The 23,416-nt window shown below is 47.5% G+C and overlaps 1 protein-coding gene and 2 non-coding genes across 3 annotated transcripts; 2 read left to right on the top strand and 1 right to left on the bottom strand.

Moving 5' to 3' along the window:
- Window positions 1-16,115: 16,115 nt before the first annotated feature.
- On the top strand, window positions 16,116-16,197 carry TRNAS-UGA. Its single transcript has one exon. It is a non-coding gene; the product is annotated as a tRNA-Ser (tRNA).
- Window positions 16,198-18,075: 1,878 nt separating this feature from the next.
- On the top strand, window positions 18,076-18,148 carry TRNAK-UUU. Its single transcript has one exon. It is a non-coding gene; the product is annotated as a tRNA-Lys (tRNA).
- Window positions 18,149-22,680: 4,532 nt separating this feature from the next.
- On the bottom strand, window positions 22,681-23,166 carry LOC115081342 (histone H2A type 1-E). The gene has a single exon (XM_029585824.1). The coding sequence runs from the start codon at window positions 23,140-23,142 to the stop codon at window positions 22,750-22,752; it is 393 nt and encodes a 130-aa protein (XP_029441684.1). The 5' UTR covers window positions 23,143-23,166; the 3' UTR covers window positions 22,681-22,749.
- Window positions 23,167-23,416: the final 250 nt, after the last annotated feature.

The raw sequence follows: 23,416 nt of genomic DNA on the forward strand, positions 1-23,416 counted from the left end.
ATGGCTGTTGCAAACTACTTAGAAAGCCATTCTAGGGTGCAGTATATGGCATTATTTATCAGTAAGAAAACAACTAGTAGACCTGCATGCCTTGTGCCCACCTATGTTAACCTTGTGCCCACCCAAAAAATCAATTCTGGCTACGCCACTGTACTCTGGTAAGTTAAATTCCTGAATGACATCTTCAAAGCTTTTTTAAACACTTGCATAGCTGATGATGTGCACTTCGGGCCTGGAAGAGCATTGCAGGCATTTGGAACAGCTACAGAAAAAGTTCTGTCCCGTGTTTCGCTGAGGTGAGCATGGAGTATGGAAGGGACTTCCAGCAGATCTTATCACCCTAGATGGGACATAGATTTGTAGGATGGCATTGGTTTCAGTGAAGCTCACACTGTCTTTATTCTGCACAGCTTTCAGTCACAGGCCACGAGCAGCTCTGGGGCTCTTACTCCTTAGCTTCTTTCTGGCAAATCCCTTCATAGGGACTGCTTCAGGAGTCAGAATAAAACCTGCTCTGATCCATAGCCATGCACCGGCCCTGTCCCATGGACCCTGATACAGAGACCCTGCAAAAGAACAGAATGGCAGGAAGAGGAATTTGAGTAACAGAGTGGACACAAACTTTGAAATAGTCTGCAGCAAGACACAACAAAGCTCATTAAATCCTCTGAGGGGAGTTAAAATTAAGTGGGAGCAGTGCGAACGAGGAATGACAGTTTGGGGAAAAACCAGAAGCAGGACACCTGAGGAAGGGTAAGAAAAAGAGAAGAGGACAGGAAACTTTAAGGATATAAGAGGTTACTGTATGATCTAACACAGGAAAGAAATGTACTCTCCCAGTGACCTTACAGACATCTCCAGGCAGGACGGAGCCACCACTCACTGAGATGCAGAACCTGCAGCAACAAGATACTCAATTGTATACAAAACTCTACTATCTTTAAAAGGAAGGAATCACAACCATTATAATCATATTACAAATATATTATTTAATTAAGAAACAAATAATACAATGAAATTCCATGTAATGAACATGTTATAGATATTAATCAGTTAATCTTAGATGACCAAAACATGTCTATTTTCAGAACACTTCCCAAAAATTAAGTTCAATATAATTTTTTATAATTTAAATGACCTCATATTAGGCTTTAGGTAGTGAAAAGTATGCATAGTCATTTAGCCTTTTATGTGTTATTTTTGTGCAGGATGGCATATAGCATTCTCTACTACCGCACTCTTATAATCACTGGTCATTCAAATATTTTTCTTTTGCCATTCGTGTCAATACACCATTGTGAATAAATACAATTTTGAAGTTTCTACGTATCTTTTTTTTTTTTTTTTCAAATTGTATTTATTGTATTCGGACATTTCAAATATAACAACATGTTGCACAAACTGTGACATTGTTATCAGTAACAAACAAAGGCAACCAACAATGAACATGGAGTTTCTAAACAGTAAACTGTGAGCAGTCAAAGGGCGGAAAAAACAGTCCAAAAATATCATGAGAAGGTACATAAACATGCGGATATCTCTTTTCTGTCATGAGTAAGTTATAGTATACCACGTCTAGTCCAAATACATAGGTTTTTTGTTAATCCCTCTATCCCTCCCGCCCCCCCCACCCAGTGACAAACTATCAGCCCGATACTGTAAAACCGCGGGAGAGCGGACGAACGCCTGCTCTCCCGGCGCACGCACCGGCCCTTCGCCGGTGCGAGCTATCCAGTATGCAAATTAGGCGACGCGGTGCAAACGAGGGAAAGGAGGCGCTAGGGACACTAGCACGTCCCTAGCGCCTCCTTTTAGCCCGAAGCGGCGGCTGTCAGCGGGTTTGACAGCCGACGCTCAATTTTGCCGGCGTCAGTTCTCGAGCCCGCTGACAGCCACGGGCTCGGAAACCAGACGCCGGCAAAATTGAGCGTCCGGTTTTCGGCCCGACAGCCGCGGGCCAAATTCAAATTTTATTTTATTTTATTTTTTTTACTTTTTTTTACTTTTGGGGACCTCCGACTTAATATCGCTATGATATTAAGTCGGAGGGTGCACAGAAAAGCAGTTTTTACTGCTTTTCTGTGCACTTTCCTGGCGCCGGAAGAAATTAGCGCCGACCTTTGGGTCGGCGCTAATTTCTTAGAGTAAAATGTGCGGCTTGGCTGCACTTACTTACTGGATCCTGCACGCATACCTAATAGGGCCATCAACATGCATTTGCATGTTGAGGGCGCTATTAGGTGCCGCGGGTGGGCCGCGTGTTTTCCTCCCCTTACTGAATAAGGGGTAAGGGAAAACACGCATCCAGAGCAGGCTGACAGTGCGCTCCGACGGAGCACACTTTACTGTATCGACCTGTATATGGGATTTGGTACTGAGGAGAAAGAATGGTAGCACATACAGATACTTAAGGAATGAATGGCGTATGAAGCAAATAAGTTTGTCTATAGGTCCACAGGATGCATAGCTTACAGTGCGTAAAAACGATACAATAACATACGGTCAGGTTTATTCAGCCCAGGATTATACCATAAGGGAAGAGCACACTCCGAAGGTATTTTACAGGTTTAGTAGTAGAGAGACTATAGCGCACACCCCAAAGACCCCAAAGACATTACGCCCTTAAATTCCTGAATGACATTCTCTAGGAAGAGGAAGGCCCAGGGTGTAAATAAGTGAGAAACGGAGTCCAAACTTGATCTACAGCAACTTTAGTAGAGGGATGTTGACGGTGTAGATAAAGCTCATGTGTACACAATCTAAGCATATGTTTGAACTAATAATCCCTTACCGGGCCTTTAGTGTCCAGCCAATAAGCTAAGATCGCTTTCTTGCCTATTATAGCGGCCTTAGCCAGAAAAACCCATAACCATTTGAACTGGGGACCCTTCACTATCCAATCTGGTTGGACCCCGAATAACCATAGTTGTGGGTCCAATGGTATTGCCCCCTGCCATATAGAGGTACAAAAATCTTTAATGTCGGACCAAAAAGTTTGTATGACGGGACAATCCCAAAACATGTGGAAAAAAGTCCCTGGTGTCTGCCCACACTTTTTACAGGAGGGAGAATCACAAAGATGAGCTTTAAAAGCTTGCGCCGGGGCTATAAATCCCAGCCATAGAAATTTATATTGAGACTCTCTCAAATCTTCAGAAACAGAATTATTTGGGATCTGGGAAAAGCATTTAACAAATTTTACAAAGGATAACTTGAAGGTAGGCCAGTTTTCCCACCTAGCGTATAAACTTTTGAGGTGATGGTCTGAAGCTCCCCCGCAAAGTTCTTTATAGAAATCTGAAATACTTGGTCTTTTTGCCACCCTACCAATGAGAAGGTTCCGCAGAGCTTCCGTAATGAGAAGTGAGCTCCAATTTCTACTATGAGAATGCATAAAATGACGAATTTGCACGTATGCAAAGTTGTCTGAGGATGGGATCCGGAATTGTTGTTGGAGTTCGGAAAAACTATACAGTTGACCAGTAAGAGGTTGAATCAATTGGTATACATACTGAAGACCCATGTTCCGCCATCTCTGGAAAGCGGCTCCACTCACCCCCGGGGGGAAGTATGAACTGTTAGTCAAATTTAACAGAGGGGTAACCCCAAGTGGTTGCTTAAGCCTTTTACATAGCTGTACCCATGCCTTCCTACAGTTCTTAACCAAAAGATGGTCTTTGAGCTGTTTCGGAACCTCCTGTGCTGGCATGTGTAAAAGTGTGTTAAGAGACAATCCCCCATACCATCCTCGCAAGAGATGGCTTGGAACGTAGTGTGAGGTATCAAATAACCAATCCTGTAATAGTCTAAGTAGACAGGCCAAATTATATTGCGCTATATTTGGACATCCCAGCCCCCCTTTTTGTTTATTATGCTGTAAACTAGATAAGGCTATACGTGCCTTTTTTCCGCCCCATAAAAACTTCCCAAGCCCCTGTTCTAACATATAAGTATCTTGGGGAAAAAGCATAAGGGGTAGCATTTGTAGGACATATAACCACTTAGGTAAAATCACCATCTGGTATAAATGTACTCTGCCTTTCAAGGACAAGGGTAGCAACTTCCATCGCTGAAATTTAGTGAGCGAGTCCTTCAGGAGGGGTTGTATATTTAATTGGTAGATAGTTTTTAAGTTGCTGGGTATTTTGACTCCCAAGTACTTAATCTCCCCATCTGCTCAGCGCAACGGGAATTGTCCCCTCCATTTTGATTGAACTATGTCCCCTACTGCCATTGCTTCAGACTTATCCCTATTATTGTGAGGCCTGCAAAAGAGCCAAACTGGTCTTGAAGGGTTAACAGCTTATTTAGGGATACCAAAGGGTTTGTCAGGAACACCAAAACGTCATCAGCAAAAGCTGCAACTTTAAATGTTTGGTTCGCTCTCGTAAAACCGTGGATTTCCGGGTGTGTTACAATCTTGTGCAGGAGAGGGTCAATGGTGAGAATGTACAAGAGAGGGGACAACGGGCACCCCTGGCGTACACCTCTCTGGATCGGGACAGAGTTCGAACATTCCCCGTTAATTATAATCTGGGATTCAGGCATACTGTAAAGTAAATGGATATAATGTACAAAATCCCCTTCCAACCCATATCTTTGTAACACGGAAAACATGTACGACCAGGAGACCCTATCGAACGCTTTCTCGGAATCAAATCCGATAACAAGCGCCTGTGTCTCCGTTTGCTGACAAAACTGCATAGCAGAAAGTAGTTTAATTATGTGGCTTGTGGCTGAGCGCCCTTTTACAAAGCCTAATTGTTGGTCCGCGATCAGGTTAGGGATGATCGCGGCCGGTCTATCTGCTAAAACTTTAGCTAAAACTTTTAGATCACTATTAAGTAATGATATTGGTCGATATGATGCGGGTTTTTGGGGATCCTTTCCCGGTTTTGGTAGAACTATGATGTGCGCTCTATTAAAAGCGCTAGGAAAGCCATCTTTTGTAATACCCTCCCTGTAAAAGTCTGTTAGAGGGGTTGTAATGTGCACCTTAAGCATTTTATAAAAATCATACGAAAAGCCATCAGGTCCTGGTGATTTACCAGAAGCCATGGAATTGATGACTCTAAGGACTTCGTAGGTTTGGATGGGCCTGTTCAAAAACTCCTTTTGCGACGAGTTTATACAAGGCAGGTGTATATCATTAAAAAATCCTGTTCTATCTGGTCTGATTGGATTGGGTCCGCTTTGTATAGAGTAGAATAGAAATCTCGGAAGACTTCCCCAATTTCACCAACGTCTGACACTTGTTTCCCTTCGGTATTATGCATAGTATAAATCAGGGATTTTGGGCAAATTGCTCGTATTAAATTTGCCAAGGGCTTTCCCATTTTATTACCATATTTGAAATAATTGTGCTGGGCTACCTGTAGAGATTTACTCGCCCTAATATGCAGCTTCGTATTCAGCTGGCTAAGGGCACTAAAATAAAGTTTTTTATTGGTCTCCGACGGATTGGAAAGCCAAACCTTTCTCGCTTGTCGAGCACAGGATTCTAGACTTAAGATGTCTGAATTGAGCTTTTTATATCGAGCACTCGTATATCCTATGATTTCACCCCTTAAAACTGCCTTTCCCACCTCCCAGTATAGATGAGGGGTAACTGAGTGTTGGGTGTTGTTGTTTGCATAGTCTAGCCATTTTTCTTTTAAGAATGTATGGAAGTCCTTATCGTCTTTAAGGTCCGCAGGGAACTTCCAAATTTTCGCTCCAGTGATCTTCGGGCCCAAACGAATCGTCAGGGACACAGGGGAGTGGTCGGAGATCACTGGGAGTTCCACATCTGCCCTGACTACTTTCGGAAACATTTCCCTAGAGGTCAAGATGTAATCAATGCGGGAGGAGGATCCATGGGGGTTCGAGTAAAAGGTATAGTCCCTTTCTGTAGGGTGTAACGTTCGCCATATGTCTATGACTCCCGTTTGAGTGCAAATCATGCCTACTCCCTCTCCCTGTCCCAAATTTTGCTGCCCACTCGTATGAATCTATCCAATGTGCTGTCCATAACACAATTAAAATCACCTGCCACAAGTAAGAGGCCCTCCCTATGTGAAAGGAGTAATCCAGAGAGAGAGTTCAGAAATTTGCGAGGATAACTTGTAGGGGCATAGACACAACATATTGTGACAGGTTGACCCTGCCATTTATCAATAACTAAAACATATCTTCCTTCCGTATCGGGAATGGAGCGGGTAAGCACAAAATCTGTGGATTTACTGATCAATATCACTACGCGCGCTTTTCTCTGTTGGGCTTCAGCAAAAAAGCAAGCTTTTACCCAGTCTCTCTGCAATTTCTGAGATTCTTTGGCGGTCAGATGTGTCTCCTGTATACAAACGATGTTGCCACGTAATTTCTTTAGATGTGATAAGATTGTTTTCCTCTTAATAGGTGAACCTAACCCGTGCACATTCCATGATATCAAACGGACCATTCTATGGAACTAGTGAAAGTCGTCAGAAATACCATTCTCAAATTTGGGCTAGGGTAGGAGGTCCCAGCTGCCTCCCTCCCAAACCTATATCCTGTAAACCTCAGAAGAACCTTAAGATCGGTCCCAGGGTGTTCCTTCCCATGGGTCCAATGCAACACATTTACACTCATTCCTATCAGCACATTCACACATAGCAGTACCTGTCCAAGCAACCCAACCCACAACAACAAAAAAACAAACTGAACTTTCTCCCTTTCTGTTACCCCACAAGCCCCCGATTTCTCAGGATGAAATTACACTCAGTCCCCCTACTCAAGGGATGGATCCGAGTTGGGAGGTCCGTATAGGATGCATGGGTGCCACCGGCCCGATGGTGAATCTGGACGACCAGAGCCGTACATTGTCCAATCCATGGCTCAAACATAACAACTCATCAGTGCACTCAGCCGACCATACTGTTTAAATACCGCCATTACAAGCAGGCATGCGTAAAGATGGGTAGGAACAGTGCAGTAATGATCCAAGCTAAAACCCACTCCGGTTAGGCTAGCTGTGAGCTTCAAAAAGATTGCCTCCCGGAGCAGAGGTCTCACGACAACTGAAGAGCGCCTTCTCAAGGGATAAACACTGTAAGCTGTGATATCCATGGTCCAAACTAGCTTGAAACATTAAGAAGTCCCAGAGTCAAGAGGTGGATGATGTTAAGCCATTCCCTTTCCTTTGTAAGAACTTCTCTGCTTCTTCCGGGTCCTTAAATGTGTGAATGGAATTATCTTTCCAAATCTTTAAAGTTGCAGGAAATTGTATTGTGAATCTGGTCTTATTTTCAAAGAGGCGTGAGCAAATCTGGGAAAATTCTTTACGTTGCATGGATACTTGAGCTGAATAATCCTGGGTGATCCTTATTTTATGCTCTTTATAGGTGAGCTCTTGCTTGTTCCTATAGGCCAACCATATTCCCTGTTTTATCGCAGAGTTTAGAATATTTGCAATTGCAACACGAGGCCTAGTGTCAGAGGTGCGGCGTATCCCCAATCTGTGTGCTCTTTCCACCTTCAGGGCTCCTTTAATATCCGGGAGCCCTACAGCCTCCGGGAGCCAGTCTTCGAAAAAAGCTACCATGCCTTGATCGTCGACGAGTTCCGGTAGACCTAAGAATCTTAAATTATCTCTCCGCAGACGATTTTCAAGGTCGTCTAATTTCTGTTGGCATTCCTGCAACGCTTTAGCAGTAGCGCTGGCTTTTGCATCGTGTTCGTTCAGCCCCTCCTCCACCCCGACAAGTCTGCCTTCAAGCGTGTCAAGTCTCGGGCCAATTTCAGTAAGGGTGGATTTTACCTCTGCCAATTGTTGATTTATCCCTGCTAGCTTAACATCTAATGTAGCTTCCAGTGTTGCTTGCAGGACTTCTACTGTTAGTGGGGTAGGCTGCGACGGGCCTGGGTCTCCTGCTCCGGCCATCTTGGAATCCGCAGCCTTCCCTTTCTCTTTTTCTTTGTCCCTTTTCCCTCCTCTGAAGGCCATAGGTTGTGGCGATTTATTCATAAAGTGGACAATCGACATTCGCTACTCACAGTCTAGTATCCTCACCCACTTTCTGCCGGTTTGTAGAGCCTGTGGCGGTGGAATTTCGGCCATGGCACCCGGAGCTCCGGGAGAACGCGTCTTCCCTAGCACATCACCCCACGTGACCCCTTCTACGTATCTTTAACGTACTTCAAAAGTCATTTTTCAATCTGTCATATCCGCAAATTACATTATTACATTTCAGCTACTTAACGTTTGTGAAGAAACTGTGACTCAGTGCCTTGAAGTGTCTCTGACAGGGCAGCCACCATGGAGGAAATGGGGTGGAGTGTGGTAACACTATCCCGGGGTAGGAGGCAAGCAGAACCACATTTAGTAGAAAGGTCATCCCCAGCCTGTACAAGCAGTGTTACAGTCACATGGAAGTGCTGCTAGCTAAGGCAGAGGGAAGAGTGCAATTGATCTGAGATATCTGGACCGCCATGAATGCTGCACACTCTTACCTCTCTCTGACAGCACACTGGTGGGACCTGGCTGAGGCAGAGGCAGCCAGCAGCTCTATTACTGAAGAAGGGTGGAGGTGGGCTTTACTGAACACCCACCTGATGGACCAGGCCCATACCGCTGCCAATATTCTAGCATGCATCAGAAAGATGCTGGAGGGCTGGCAACTACACCAGCGAGACAGGAAAACTCAGGCAGGGTTCTTTGTCACAGACAATGGTGCAAACATGGTTAAGGCAATAAACGATGGGCTCTTTAAGAACATCCGATGTTTTGCACACACTCTGCACCTGGTGGTGAAGTCAGCTCTGGGATTGGATTTCAATGACAATGAGAACAAATACCTGCATAGGTTAATACAAAAGTGCAGGAACATAGCAGTGCACTTCCACAGAAGTGTAAAGACGGGGCAGGTTCTCCCAAAAAAGCAGACTGATTTGGAGATGCCTCACAAGCGTCTCATTCAAGACATTGCCACCCAGCAGAATTCCACCTTTATGATGTTGGAGAGGTTAGTGGAGCTGCAGACACCCCTTCATGAACGTTCTGGTCCAGGGATTTCTAGTCCATTGCCTTAACCACTCGGCCAGGATCTATGGCAATAATCATTCATTAATATCTGCAAACAAGTTGATCTATCCTGAATCTGGAATCCTTTCCACCAGCACCACCACCCCCTTGCTCCATGTTGGGCTTGTCATCCTTTTATTCTGCTAACTTTTATCTCTTCTTAATATTTACTTTTCTATTTAGCTCTGTATAGCAACAGCTCTTTATATTGATGGATAGCACAGGGATATACGGGGAAATCTGCATTTTTCATGACTGGTAGTGCAGACACAAACAAAAAAAGAAACAAAAAAAAACCAGAGATGTCCACGTAAAATGTGTCTATCCGTCCAGCTCTCCTCCTCCTCCATTCCTTTCTGCTTAATACTCAGCTTCCACCCAGTTGCACCGTAAGCCTAGATGTTTCTCTTTTATATATAAAATGTGGCTCTTGTTCCCTTTCCCCTGGGCAGCAATGTGGTGGAAAGGAGAAGAGAGGATGGAGCAGGGAGCACTTACAGTATAAGAGAGCAGAGAACAACCCTTTTGCTCCAGCCCATCACCTTCTGGATGTGAATGCATGGCGAGAAGCAGTGCAAAAGGGGATCAATGCTTGGGGGAGATGAATGTTGTCTCCATTTCCATCTCCTCATAAGTCACCATTGGATAGAAGGCATGTCCTGAGTTATCCTTCTCACCTGGTCTGATCATTTTCTTATTACAGGTCATTTGTACCTCTCACCATGTCAAATGTTTACACATCCTACGCTGATGAAGTTCATGATTAAAAGAAGATGGATTGACCAAGAGACATTCACTTCTCAAGATATCCACTGGTTTCAGAGCTTTGTACTCGGAATTTTTCATTTTAAGAATATTATTTTTCTTTGCTTTACAAATCAAGCCCTAGTGCAGTATATGGAAGGATAGAGGGGTAATAGGTGGTGAGGGGAGAGAGGAGAGGGGAGAGGGAGAGATTTGAAATAGGAACAGAGAGAGAAGAAAAAACAGTGGCATGAAGGAAAGACAGGACAAAAGTGAGATGAGGGAAAGAGACACAAATGCCCACTCAACTTCCAGACATCTGCTCCAGCCCTCCACATATAAGCACTAGGGATGTGAATCGTTTTCCATATCGTCTTAACGATAGAAATCGTGTGGCAGGGCAAGAAAATCGTGTTAGGCACGATTTTTTAGTTAAAAAATCGTTAAAAATTGTTTTTTCCGATTAACTGGGAGTTAGTGCGCACTAACAGAAAATGATACAATTTGACACTTTTCAGGTCAGTTAAGGTCAGTTTAGGAATGAATATGTATTCCTATTGGTTGCCCTCTTATTTATTCATGTTACCAAAGTTCCCACTGACAGTATATGGGGGATGGGAAATGGAAACAGTTGGTAGCTTGACAAAACAAGTAATGTGATCAGTCAATGTGACTAGAACTTGTGCCCTAACCCTGATACCAGGGGTATTGTGATCTTCCTGCACACAGTGCCCTATTCCTATTAATACCAGGAGTGTTGTGATCTTCCTGCACACAGTGCCCTAACTCTGGCACCAGGGGTGTTGTGATCTTCCTGCACACAGTGCCCTATCCCTATTAATACCAGGAGTGTTGTGATCTTCCTGCACACAGTGCCCTAACCCTGGCACCAGGGGTGTTGTGATCTTCCTGCACACAGTGCCCTATCCCTATTAATACCAGGAGTGTTGTGATCTTCCTGCACACAGTGCCCTATCCCTATTAATACCAGGAGTGTTGTGATCTTCCTGCACACAGTGCCCTATCCCTATTAATACCAGGAGTGTTGTGATCTTCCTGCACACAGTGCCCTAACCCTGGCACCAGGGGTGTTGTGATCTTCCTGCACACAGTGCCCTATCCCTATTAATACCAGGAGTGTTGTGATCTTCCTGCACACAGTGCCCTATCCCTATTAATACCAGGAGTGTTGTGATCTTCCTGCACACAGTGCCCTATCCCTATTAATACCAGGAGTGTTGTGATCTTCCTGCACACAGTGCCCTAACCCTGGCACCAGGGGTGCTGTGATCTTCCTGCACACAGTGCCCTATCCCTGGCACCAGGGGTGTTGTGATCTTCATGTACACAGTGCCCTATCCCTATTAATACCAGGAGTGTTGTGATCTTCCTGCACACAGTGCCCTATTCCTAATACCAGGGGTGTTGTGATCTTCCTGCACACAGTGCCCTATTCCTGATACCGGGGGTGTTGTGATCTTCTTGCACACATCCCGGTATCAGGGATAGGGCACTGCATGCAGGAAGATCACAACACTCCTGGTATCAGGAATAGGGCACTGTGTGCAGGAAGATCACAACACCCCTGGTATTAGGGATAGGGCACTGCGTGCAGGAAGATCACAACACTCCTAATATTAATAGGGATAGGGCACTGCATGCAGGAAGATCACAACACCCCTGGTATCAGGGATAGGGCACTGTGTGCAGGAAGATCACAATACCCCGGAGGAGTGAGGGTCAGGCAGCTCCCCCCTGTCTGTGAAGCCAGCCTCTCACTAGTAATGCAGGGAGGGAGCTGTCTCAGACTTCACCATCCTCCCCCCCCCCCCCCCTCACCCACACACCATTCACTAGCTGGGACATGGGGGAAGTCAGGAGTGAGGGTCAGGCAGCTCCCCCCTGTCTGTGAAGCCAGCCTCTCACTAGAAATGCAGGGAGGGAGCTGTCTCAGACTTCACCATCCTCCCCCCCCCCCCTCACCCACACACCATTCACTAGCTGGGACATGGGGGAAGTCAGGAGTGAGGGTCAGGCAGCTCCCCCCTGTCTGTGAAGCCAGCCTCTCACTAGAATGCAGGGAGGGAGCTGTCTCAGACTTCACCATCCCCCCCCCCCCCCCCCTCACCCACACACCATTCACTAGGTGGGACATGGGGGAAGTCAGGAGTGAGGGTCAGGCAGCTCCCCCCTGTCTGTGAAGCCAGCCTCTCACTAGTAATGCAGGGAGGGAGCTGTCTCAGACTTCACCATCCTCCCCCCCCCCCTCACCCACACACCATTCACTAGCTGGGACATGGGGGAAGTCAGGAGTGAGGGTCAGGCAGCTCCCCCCTGTCTGTGAAGCCAGCCTCTCACTAGAAATGCAGGGAGGGAGCTGTCTCAGACTTCACCACCTCCCCCCCCCCCCCCTCACCCACACACCATTCACTAGCTGGGACATGGGGGAAGTCAGGAGTGAGGGTCAGGCAGCTCCCCCCTGTCTGTGAAGCCAGCCTCTCACTAGAAATGCAGGGAGGGAGCTGTCTCAGACTTCACCATCCTCCCCCCCCCCCCTCACCCACACACCATTCACTAGGTGGGACATGGGGGAAGTCAGGAGTGAGGGTCAGGCAGCTCCCCCCTGTCTGTGAAGCCAGCCTCTCACTAGTAATGCAGGGAGGGAGCTGTCTCAGACTTCACCATCCTCCCCCCCCCCCCCTCACCCACACACCATTCACTAGCTGGGACATGGGGGAAGTCAGGAGTGAGGGTCAGGCAGCTCCCCCCTGTCTGTGAAGCCAGCCTCTCACTAGTAATGCAGGGAGGGAGCTGTCTCAGACTTCACCATCCTACCCCCCCCCCCCTCACCCACACACCATTCACTAGCTGGGACATGGGGGAAGTCAGGAGTGAGGGTCAGGCAGCTCCCCCCTGTCTGTGAAGCCAGCCTCTCACTAGAAATGCAGGGAGGGAGCTGTCTCAGACTTCACCATCCTCCCCCCCCCCCCTCACCCACACACCATTCACTAGCTGGGACATGGGGGAAGTCAGGACGTGAGGGTCAGGCAGCTCCCCCCTGTCTGTGAAGCCAGCCTCTCATTAGTAATGCAGGGAGGGAGCTGTCTCAGACTTCACCATCCTCCCCCCCCCTCCTCACCCACACACCATTCACTAGCTGGGACATGGGGGAAGTCAGGAGTGAGGGTCAGGCAGCTCCCCCCTGTCTGTGAAGCCAGCCTCTCATTAGTAATGCAGGGAGGGAGCTGTCTCAGACTTCACCATCCTCCCCCCCTCCTCACCCACACACCATTCACTAGCTGGGACATGGGGGAAGTCAGGAGTGAGGGTCAGGCAGCTCCCCCCTGTCTATGAAGCCAGCCCTCTCACTAGTAATGCAGGGAGGGAGCTGTCTCAGACTTCACCATCCTCCCCCCCCCCCCCCTCACCCACACACCATTCACTAGGTGGGACATGGGGGAAGTCAGGAGTGAGGGTCAGGCAGCTCCCCCCTGTCTGTGAAGCCAGCCTCTCACTAGTAATGCAGGGAGGGAGCTGTCTCAGACTTCACCATCCTCCCCCCCCCCCCCTCACCCACACACCATTCACTAGGTGGGACATGGGGGAAGTCAGGAGTGAGGGTCAGGCAGCTCCCCCCTGTCTGTGAAGCCAGCCTCTCACTAGTAATGCAGGGAGGGAGCTGTCTCAGACTTCACCATCCTCCCCCCCCCCCCCTCACCCACACACCATTCACTAGCTGGGACATGGGGGAAGTCAGGAGTGAGGGTCAGGCAGCTCCCCCCTGTCTGTGAAGCCAGCCTCTCACTAGTAATGCAGGGAGGGAGCTGTCTCAGACTTCACCATCCTCCCCCCCCCCCCCCCTCACCCACACACCATTCACTAGCTGGGACATGGGGGAAGTCAGGAGTGAGGGTCAGGCAGCTCCCCCCTGTCTGTGAAGCCAGCCTCTCACTAGTAATGCAGGGAGGGAGCTGTCTCAGACTTCACCATCCTCCCCCCCCCCCCTCACCCACACACCATTCACTAGCTGGGACATGGGGGAAGTCAGGACTGAGGGTCAGGCAGCTCCCCCCTGTCTGTGAAGCCAGCCTCTCACTAGTAATGCAGGGAGGGAGCTGTCTCAGACTTCACCATCCTCCCCCCCCCCCTCACCCACACACCATTCACTAGCTGGGACATGGGGGAAGTCAGGAGTGAGGGTCAGGCAGCTCCCCCCTGTCTGTGAAGCCAGCCTCTCACTAGTAATGCAGGGGGGAGCTGTCTCAGACTTCACCATCCTCCCCCCCCCCCCTCACCCTACACACCATTCACTAGCTGGGACATGGGGGAAGTCAGGAGTGAGGGTCAGGCAGCTCCCCCCTGTCTGTGAAGCCAGCCTCTCACTAGTAATACAGGGAGGGAGCTGTCTCAGACTTCACCATCCTCCCCCCCCCCCTCACCCACACACCATTCACTAGCTGGGACATGGGGGAAGTCAGGAGTGAGGGTCAGGCAGCTCCCCCCTGTCTGTGAAGCCAGCCTCTCACTAGTAATGCAGGGAGGGAGCTGTCTCAGACTTCACCATCCTCCCCCCCCTCCTCACCCACACACCATTCACTAGCTGGGACATGGGGGAAGTCAGGAGTGAGGGTCAGGCAGCTCCCCCCTGTCTGTGAAGCCAGCCTCTCACTAGTAATGCAGGGAGGGAGCTGTCTCAGACTTCACCATCCTCCCCCCCCCCCCTCACCCACACACCATTCACTAGCTGGGACATGGGGGAAGTCAGGAGTGAGGGTCAGGCAGCTCCCCCCTGTCTGTGAAGCCAGCCTCTCACTAGAAATACAGGGAGGGAGCTGTCTCAGACTTCACCATCCTCCCCCCCCCCCCTCACCCACACACCATTCACTAGCTGGGACATGGGGGAAGTCAGGACTGAGGGTCAGGCAGCTCCCCCCTGTCTGTGAAGCCAGCCTCTCATTAGTAATGCAGGGAGGGAGCTGTCTCAGACTTCACCATCCTCCCCCCCTCCTCACCCACACACCATTCACTAGCTGGGACATGGGGGAAGTCAGGAGTGAGGGTCAGGCAGCTCCCCCCTGTCTGTGAAGCCAGCCTCTCATTAGTAATGCAGGGAGGGAGCTGTCTCAGACTTCACCATCCTCCCCCCCCTCCTCACCCACACACCATTCACTAGCTGGGACATGGGGGAAGTCAGGAGTGAGGGTCAGGCAGCTCCCCCCTGTCTATGAAGCCAGCCTCTCACTAGTAATGCAGGGAGGGAGCTGTCTCAGACTTCACCATCCTCCCCCCCTCCTCACCCACACACCATTCACTAGCTGGGGCATGGGGGAAGTCAGGAGTGAGGGTCAGGCAGCTCCCCCCTGTCTGTGAAGCCAGCCTCTCACTAGTAATGCAGGGAGGGAGCTGTCTCAGACTGGTATCAGGGATAGGGCACTGAGTGCAGGAAGATCACAACACCCCTGGTATCAGGAATAGGGCACAGGTTCTAGTCATATTGACTGATCACATTACTTTTTTTGTCAACTACCAACAGTTTTCATTTCCCATCCCCCCAACCATCACCTCAGTTGGAACCTTGTTAACATCAATAGATAAGAGGGCAGCCAGCCAATAGGAATACATATTCATTCCTAACTGACCTTTTCTGACCTGGATAGTGTCAATAATTTGTATCATTTTCTGTTAGTGTTCCTGAGTTTCCATTTCCATTTCCCATCCCCCCAACCATCACCTCAGTGGGAACCTGGTTAACATCAATAGATAAGAGGGCTGCCAGCCAATAGGAACACATATTCATTCCTAACTGACCTTTACTGACCTGGAAAGTGTCAATTTGTATCATTTTCAGTTAGTGCGCACTAACTCGAGTTAGTGCGCACTAACTCCCGTTAGTGCGCACTAACACGATTTAACGATTTTTAACGATATATCGTTAGAATTTCTATTGTATTGTGTTCTATAACGATTTAAGACGATATTAAAATTATCGGACGATAATTTTAATCGTTGAAAAACGATTCACATCCCTAATAAGCACCTTGCTTTCTCCTGCTCCAGCCTGCCACAGATGGACATACACTCTCACGCCTACTGTATGCTCATGTTCTCCCATACGCTCCCTCACTTCTTTCCTATACACTTCCCCATCCCTTTCCTTTTCACACCTTCTCCTGCCATTGTATCCTTCACTAAACATCCTTTCACACCATGTAAAAAATATATATGCAAATATACCTTCGCTAATCCCACACAGAAATCTCTTCCTCTTCATATGTCTAATCCAAACGCTCATGTTAAAGACATGACTCTGGGAGCTGTGCCCAGCCAGGTTGTAGTCGTGGCTGAGTGGTTAAGGTGATGGACTTGAAATCCATTGGAGTCTCCCCTCGCAGGTTCGAATCCTGCCGACTACGGTCCTCAATACAAGGAAGTTGTTTGTGCCTCTTCGAGTCTCTTGTTTTCGTTAAAAACAGGACCTTCCACGATAGATAATGGAAGATTTTGAATACTGAAATGAGAAGGGAAGGTGCTATGGAAACCTATTATTCTAATATCGCTAGGTGATATACGGTATCGCATCTGATTCGAGGTTGGAAGGCTGAGTGTTCCTAACATGTTGGGCTTTTCACCCTTTTATTCCGTTAACTTTTATCTCTTCTTAATATTTACTTTTCTATTTAGCTCTGTATAGCAACCAGGTTGCTATACAGAGGAAGGATAGCACAGGGATATACAGGGAAACCTGCATTTTTCATGATTGGTAGTGCAGACACAAACAAAAAAAGAAACAAACAAACAAACAAAAAAAAAACAGAGCTGTGCAGGAAAAATGTGTCTATCCGCACAGCTCTCCTCCTCCACCATTCCTTTCTGCTTTACTCTCAGCTTCCACCCAGTTGCACCCTAAGCCTAGAACAACCTCAGAAAAGGGGAGCAATTCTGGCTAGGAACTTTCTATAATTTCACCCGGAATTGGAATTTTGACTTGGATTGAAGAAATCCAAATCTACCAATAAAGTGGTAGCCAGGCTAGCTGGAGGAATGCTTTCTATAATTAATAGTTAATTAGGCCTCAAAGAATGGACAATGAATCATGCATATATTGAACTTAGCAACCAGAATCCTAATATTCAACACACTTTCTGTCTTTGAGAAATACCTTGAAAGTGAATATTAATTTTAAACTTATTTTGCCAGATTTTAACTATTTGCTTACAATTTAATGCAACAGTTTGCATTAAATTGTAAGCAAATTGTAAATCTGTTTTCTTTAAAGTAATCTCTAAAGGTATTCAATTTCAGTTTAGCATTAAATTCAGCAGCTTTATGAGTGTTTAAAAGAAATATTCTTCTTCTAGTGAAAAGAGACCCCCCTCTCTATGGAGTTTTTAACGGTAGCTATGCGAAGGGGATGATACATGATAACGATGTTTCATAGGGGGTTACTTTTGTTATATAGTCACCTGAAATTGAATTTAGACAAATAGTTCAAATGAGAAGGAAGTATTTTCTTTAATTCTCAGAAAGAATGTAATTCTTCTCAGGGGAACTTTCTGATCATGCTTTGTGAAGCATTTCACCCAATAATAACCAGCATGACTATTATAATGAGAGGTCTCCATGAAAATATGTCAGAAATAACATATAACAATTACCATTGATCTAATTGGCAGGTACAAAATCTAATATTAGTGTCAACTGTGAGTGCACAGCGTAAAATAATGTTTTATTCTTATGACAATTAAACCATGTTGAAATTTCCAAATAATTCACACAACTGAAAGCACTTTCTAGAATATATCAAAAATTGTAATCCTTCTTGTGTAAATATCCTGTCAATATTTTCACAGTCAATTTTCTCTAGCAGAACAAACCTGCAGTACAAATGTATATGGCCCATATTATCATCTACTTGCTGATTAAATTGTGCTCATTAACATCCTGGAAATAAATATAATAACAGCTTGAAACCTCGTGGCCATAAATGCCATTGCCACTTGATGCTCAGAAAAAAAGATTTAGACAGGAATCCTAATACAGTGTCTTCATTGAAAGAATAATTTTACAAAAGTGAAATATGCCTTTTATACACATAAGAGAAGAGGTGAAACCCAAACCCACAGAAATATCATGTTTAGATTAAGATGAGCTGAATCTGCAATTCCTACTCTGTCGGTGTCTTACGACATGGGTGCAAATATTGAGTTGTTTGAATCCCTACAGCTGTATGAAATGTGACTTAGGCAAAGATTGTGAGAACCAATTTCTGCTGAAAAAACCTTTTTCTCTAAGCCTGACTAGCTCAGTCGGTAGAGCATGAGACTTTTAATCTCAGGGTCATGGGTTCAAGCCCCATGTTGGGCGTGGGGTATTTACTTTTTCTGTTTCAGTAATTCATTAGGAAACCTACAAAAATGTTAGTGAAGCATTGGGTACTTGCCAGGTTCTTATGGCCTGGATTGGCAACGGTTGGAAACAGGATGCTGGGCTTGATGTATCCTTGGTCTGACCCAGTATGGCATGTTCTTATGGGTATCTCCTTTTATGAACATTTAAGCAAGTTAAGGTGCCAGAAAAAAATATACTATCAGTTTCCAACCTGCAGAGCAGAAAGGACAACTTCATATCCTTCTCAGAAAAAAGGAGTCCATGTTCAAAATCACAAATATTCACCCAAAGGGAACCACTTTCTAGAAATTATCAAGGAATTGTACTTCTTCCTGGATGAACATGCTGGTCGCTGTTTCCCCAATCAATTCGCGATAGCAGAGCAAATCTGCAATACATAACATATACAAAAACCGACCTGATTGAGAACATGAGGGCGGGTACTATTTTTTTTTCTTTTTGTTGTTGTTGAATATTCCGCTTACTGGCACGTACAAAGCGAGTTTATATTGACGTTCCCGAGCTCACGGGGATCGGCACGCGAATCGAAACCTAGTCGTCCACCCCCCCCTGCTTTTTTTTTGGGTTATTTTCAAACGCTGAAAGCCGCTGAAATACATCTCTCTCTCTCTACTGCCTTCTGCCTCTCGGGGCTCGGGTCCCGAGCCGGGAGGGAGAAGCTTCTCCTTCCTCTCCCCCGCACCGTTTGCTCGAAGGCCTCCGTCTGCAGGGCACTTTCTAGTAAGCAGAGAAACGGTAGATCGCCACCCTGTGGAGAGAGGGTAAGAAGCATCCGAAATATACTAAGCACAGTTTTAATATTCAGGTGCTTTAATATTTTCAAGAGAAAAGCTGACAAACGTCTTCCTTGCAGCTCTCTATTAAGGAGCTGTGGAGCAAAAAACAAAACCAAAATCTATCTCCTCTCATGGCAATCCCAATTGTGTCCACCGGAGGGCGCCTCTGGAAGTCGAATGAGGTCAATCCTGTACCCTGGAAGGGAGGGCAGTTCCAGGGTGCTCCCCCTAAGCAATCAGACTCGATCCCCCTACCCTTGCAGCTTGAAGTTAGAACTACGAACGTTTAGGGGGCTTTGCAGGGATTTTCATGCTCACGACTTCTAGAGGGTGCAGAAGGAGGTAAAAGTCTATCCATCGAGAAATGTTCATTCCTTAAACGGAAATGTGAACTCTCCACGTCCATGGAACGCCGCCAGAGATAACAAGAAGACCCGCATCATCCCCCGCCACCTGCAGCTCGCCATCCGCAACGATGAAGAGCTCAACAAGCTGCTGGGCAGAGTCACCATCGCCCAGGGAGGGGTTCTGCCCAACATCCAGGCGGTGCTGCTGCCCAAGAAAACCGAGAGCCACAAACCGGCCAAGAGCAAGTAAGAGGAGGAGGAGGCTTCAGGAAACCGGGCAGCTGATAGAACCACAAACCCAAAGGCTCTTTTCAGAGCCACCCATGTTGCATTCAAAAGAGGCGAATCGCTGTCTTTTAAATTGAATTCCTCTGTTCGGATGCAAAACTGCCCTATTCCCACGTTTCATGACAAAAGGAGAGATTCCACTCCTTGAATGGCGTAGCTTTACCTGGCACTGAGGGCAGCGTTCAGCACCTGGTTCATGATCTGATTTATTTGCCTTTCCTACCATCTAAGAGGGAATGTAGCCTGCTGGACAAAGCTTATCGAAGTCGTTAGCAATTTTAGGGCCATCCAATGTGCCAGGGGGACAAAAAAAGATATGATGCAAAACGGTGGGAAGGCGCGGGACAGTCGGTCAGTGGGAGGGAAGTGAAGGGGAGAGGTTTGGGGAGCGGGGGGGAGGGCGGCTTTCTCTAGGTTACTCTTCGAGCAGAGCAGTCACCCACCTACCTTCCATCGCTCGTGGGCAGGAGGAAGCGGGCTACGCCCGAGAATAAACCTAAAGTTTACTGGAAACTTTTTTCACGGATGTTAGGACAGATTAAGACATAGAAGAAAAAGAAACAGATTTGACCAATCCCTGTGAAGCGCGGGCTTTTCAAATGCAGAAATGAAACAAAGGAAGCCAGAACCCCCAGCCCGTCCGTCCGTCCCCCAGGCTTCTGGTACCAGAGAAAACCTCGAATCTTTGATATTTTATTGCAGCACTTCCTAAGCAGTATGTTTAAAGATTTACTCTATATAAAAACGGGGAAGGTGGGGAAAAGTGCAGGTTTAAACACTTCGTAACGATCTATGCAACGATAGAACCTGCGCAGAGCAGGCAGGAAATCCTCCGCTACGGCGTAAGGGATTACTAAATTAAATAGTTGAATATGTCCCTGTTCCTTACAGACAATTGGGGAAAACAAATGAGAGAAAAAAAAATGGATTACGGCTTTTGAATCTTTTTTTTTTTTTTTTCCTGGAGCGACTGCTCACTCTCTGTACAAAGAGCGGGCTTTTCAAATCATTAAACGGCTTTTTTTTTTCCCCACAAAGAGCCAATCAGCAGCCAGAGCCCAAGCTATAAATACCCCGCTCTGCTCCTCTTCTTTATTATTTTGTAGGGAGGCGAATCGCTAGGAGCTTTCTTCTCGCTGAGGATGGCTCGCACCAAGCAAACCGCACGTAAGTCCACCGGCGGAAAAGCTCCTCGCAAGCAGCTGGCAACCAAGGCTGCCCGCAAAAGCGCCCCAGCCACGGGCGGCGTGAAGAAACCTCACCGCTACCGACCGGGCACCGTGGCTCTCCGAGAAATCCGCCGCTACCAGAAATCCACCGAGCTGCTGATCCGCAAGCTGCCCTTTCAGCGCCTGGTGCGGGAGATCGCGCAGGATTTCAAGACCGACCTGCGCTTCCAGAGCTCGGCTGTCATGGCCCTGCAGGAGGCCAGCGAGGCTTACCTAGTCGGTCTCTTTGAGGACACTAATCTGTGCGCCATCCATGCCAAGCGAGTGACCATCATGCCCAAGGACATCCAGCTGGCCCGCAGGATCCGAGGGGAGAGAGCTTAAAGAGACATCATCTCACCCAACAACGCAAGACAGAGGCTCTTTTAAGAGCCACCACCTCTACACTCGAAGGGCTTTACACGCTACACAACCGTAAACTTCACCTTGTGGGGCAGTGGAAGTGTGTCATAAGAGTTATTGATCTCTCAGTGTGTGATTTTTTTTTTTTTTTTTTTAAACTCGAGCATCTCGCCGCATCACCGCGGCAGTCCCCTAACATTATGCAAATCGGGAGCCCTACGGAGCAGGACTGCCTCGTCCTCTTAAGTCATCTTTTGCTCTTTCTGTGACCGAGGTGGTGGCTCTGAAAAGAGCCTTTGGGTTTGCAGAAAATCGTGGCAGCATTTCTTCCTCACTTTTTCTTAGGAGCCATCTTACTGCTTTTAGCCGTTTTAGCCTTGGTAGGCTTAGCTGGACTCTTCTTTGCCTTCGGTTTCACAGCCTTGGCTTTAGCTGGGCTCTTGACCGCTTTCTTGGCTGTTGCCGCTTTGGGCTTTTTGGGCTCTTCTTCGCTGGCGAGATGCTCGAGTTTAGAAAAAAAAAAGCCGTTTAATGATTTGAAAAGCCCGCTCTTTGTACAGAGAGTGAGCAGCCGCTCCAGGAAAAAAAAAAAAAAGATTCAAAAGCCGGATCCATTTTTTTTCTCTCATTTGTTTTCCCCAATTGTCTGTAAGGAACAGGGACATATTCAACTATTTAATTTAGTAATCCCTTACGCCGTAGCGAGGATTTCCTGCCTGCTCTGCGCAGGTTCTATCGTTGCATAGATCGTTACGAAGTGTTTAAACCTGCACTTTTCCCCACCTTCCCCGTTTTTATATAGAGTAAATCTTTAAACATACTGCTTAGGAAGTGCTGCAATAAAATATCAAAGATTCGAGGTTTTCTCTGGTACCAGAAGCCTGGGGGACGGACGGACGGGCTGGGGGTTCTGGCTTCCTTTGTTTCATTTCTGCATTTGAAAAGCCCGCGCTTCACATGGATTGGTCAAATCAGTTTCTTTTTCTTCCATGTCTTAATCTGTCCTAACATCCGTGAAAAAAGTCTCCAGTAAACTTTAGGTTTATTCTCGGGCGTAGCCCGCTTCCTCCTGCCCACGAGCGATGGAAGGTAGGTGGGTGACTGCTCTGCTCGAAGAGTAACCTAGAGAAAGCCGCCCGCTCCCCAAACCTCTCCCCTTCACTTCCCTCCCACTGACCGACTGTCCCGCGCCTTCCCACCGTTTTGCATCATATCTTTTTTTGTCCCCCTGGCACATTGGATGGCCCTAAAATTGCTAACGACTTCGATAAGCTTTGTCCAGCAGGCTACATTCCCTTCAGTTTCCTCTTAGATGGTAGGAAAGGCAAATAAATCAGATCATGAACCAGGTGCTGAACGCTGCCCTCAGTGCCAGGTAAAGCTACGCCATTCAAGGAGTGGGAATCTCTCCTTCTGTCATGAAACGTGGGAATAGGGCAGTTTTGCATCCGAACGGAGGAATTCAATTTAAAAGACAGCGATTCGCCTCTTTTGAATGCAACTTGGGTGGCTCTGAAAAGAGCCTTTGGGTTTGTGGTTCTATCAGCTGCCCGGTTTCCTGAAGCCTCCTCCTCTTACTTGCTCTTGGCCGCTTTGTGGCTCTCGGTTTTCTTGGGCAGCAGCACCGCCTGGATGTTGGGCAGAACCCCTCCCTGGGCGATGGTGACTCTGCCCAGCAGCTTGTTGAGCTCTTCATCGTTGCGGATGGCGAGCTGCAGGTGGCGGGGGATGATGCGGGTCTTCTTGTTATCTCTGGCGGCGTTGCCAGCCAGCTCCAGGATCTCGGCCGTCAGGTACTCCAGCACCGCTGCCAGATAGACCGGGGCGCCGGCCCCTACTCGCTCGGCATAGTTCCCTTTGCGGAGAAGGCGATGCACACGGCCGACGGGAAACTGCAGGCCTGCCCGGGAAGAGCGGGTTTTGGCCTTAGCGCGAGCTTTTCCTCCTTGCTTGCCGCGTCCGGACATCTCGAGAATCAGGTTTCTTTTTTTTTTTCTCTCTCTCTCGTCCCCTTTGCTCTTCCCTTACTAGGAACAATACAAAAACAAAAAAAAGCCTTCACCGTCTCTTTTTTTATCTCCTCGGCGCCCTCCCAGGACTTCCTTCCCATTGGTGGGGAGTCTTAAGCCGGCCCCCTTTGAATAATTATCCCAGCCGGCTCCCAGTGCACCAATGGGGTAACCCGGCGTCTCACGGCGCCGGCGCTTGCAGCTTCTCCTATGCCTGGTAAGCCGTTCCATG

Source organism: Rhinatrema bivittatum, unplaced genomic scaffold, assembly GCF_901001135.1.
Source record: "Rhinatrema bivittatum unplaced genomic scaffold, aRhiBiv1.1, whole genome shotgun sequence".
Classification (NCBI taxonomy): domain Eukaryota; kingdom Metazoa; phylum Chordata; class Amphibia; order Gymnophiona; family Rhinatrematidae; genus Rhinatrema; species Rhinatrema bivittatum.

Coding starts and splice junctions, on each gene's coding strand:
- LOC115081342 (XM_029585824.1), bottom strand. CDS start 23,142: ATGTCCGGACGCGGCAAGCAAGGAGGAAAAGCTCGCGCTAAGGCCAAA.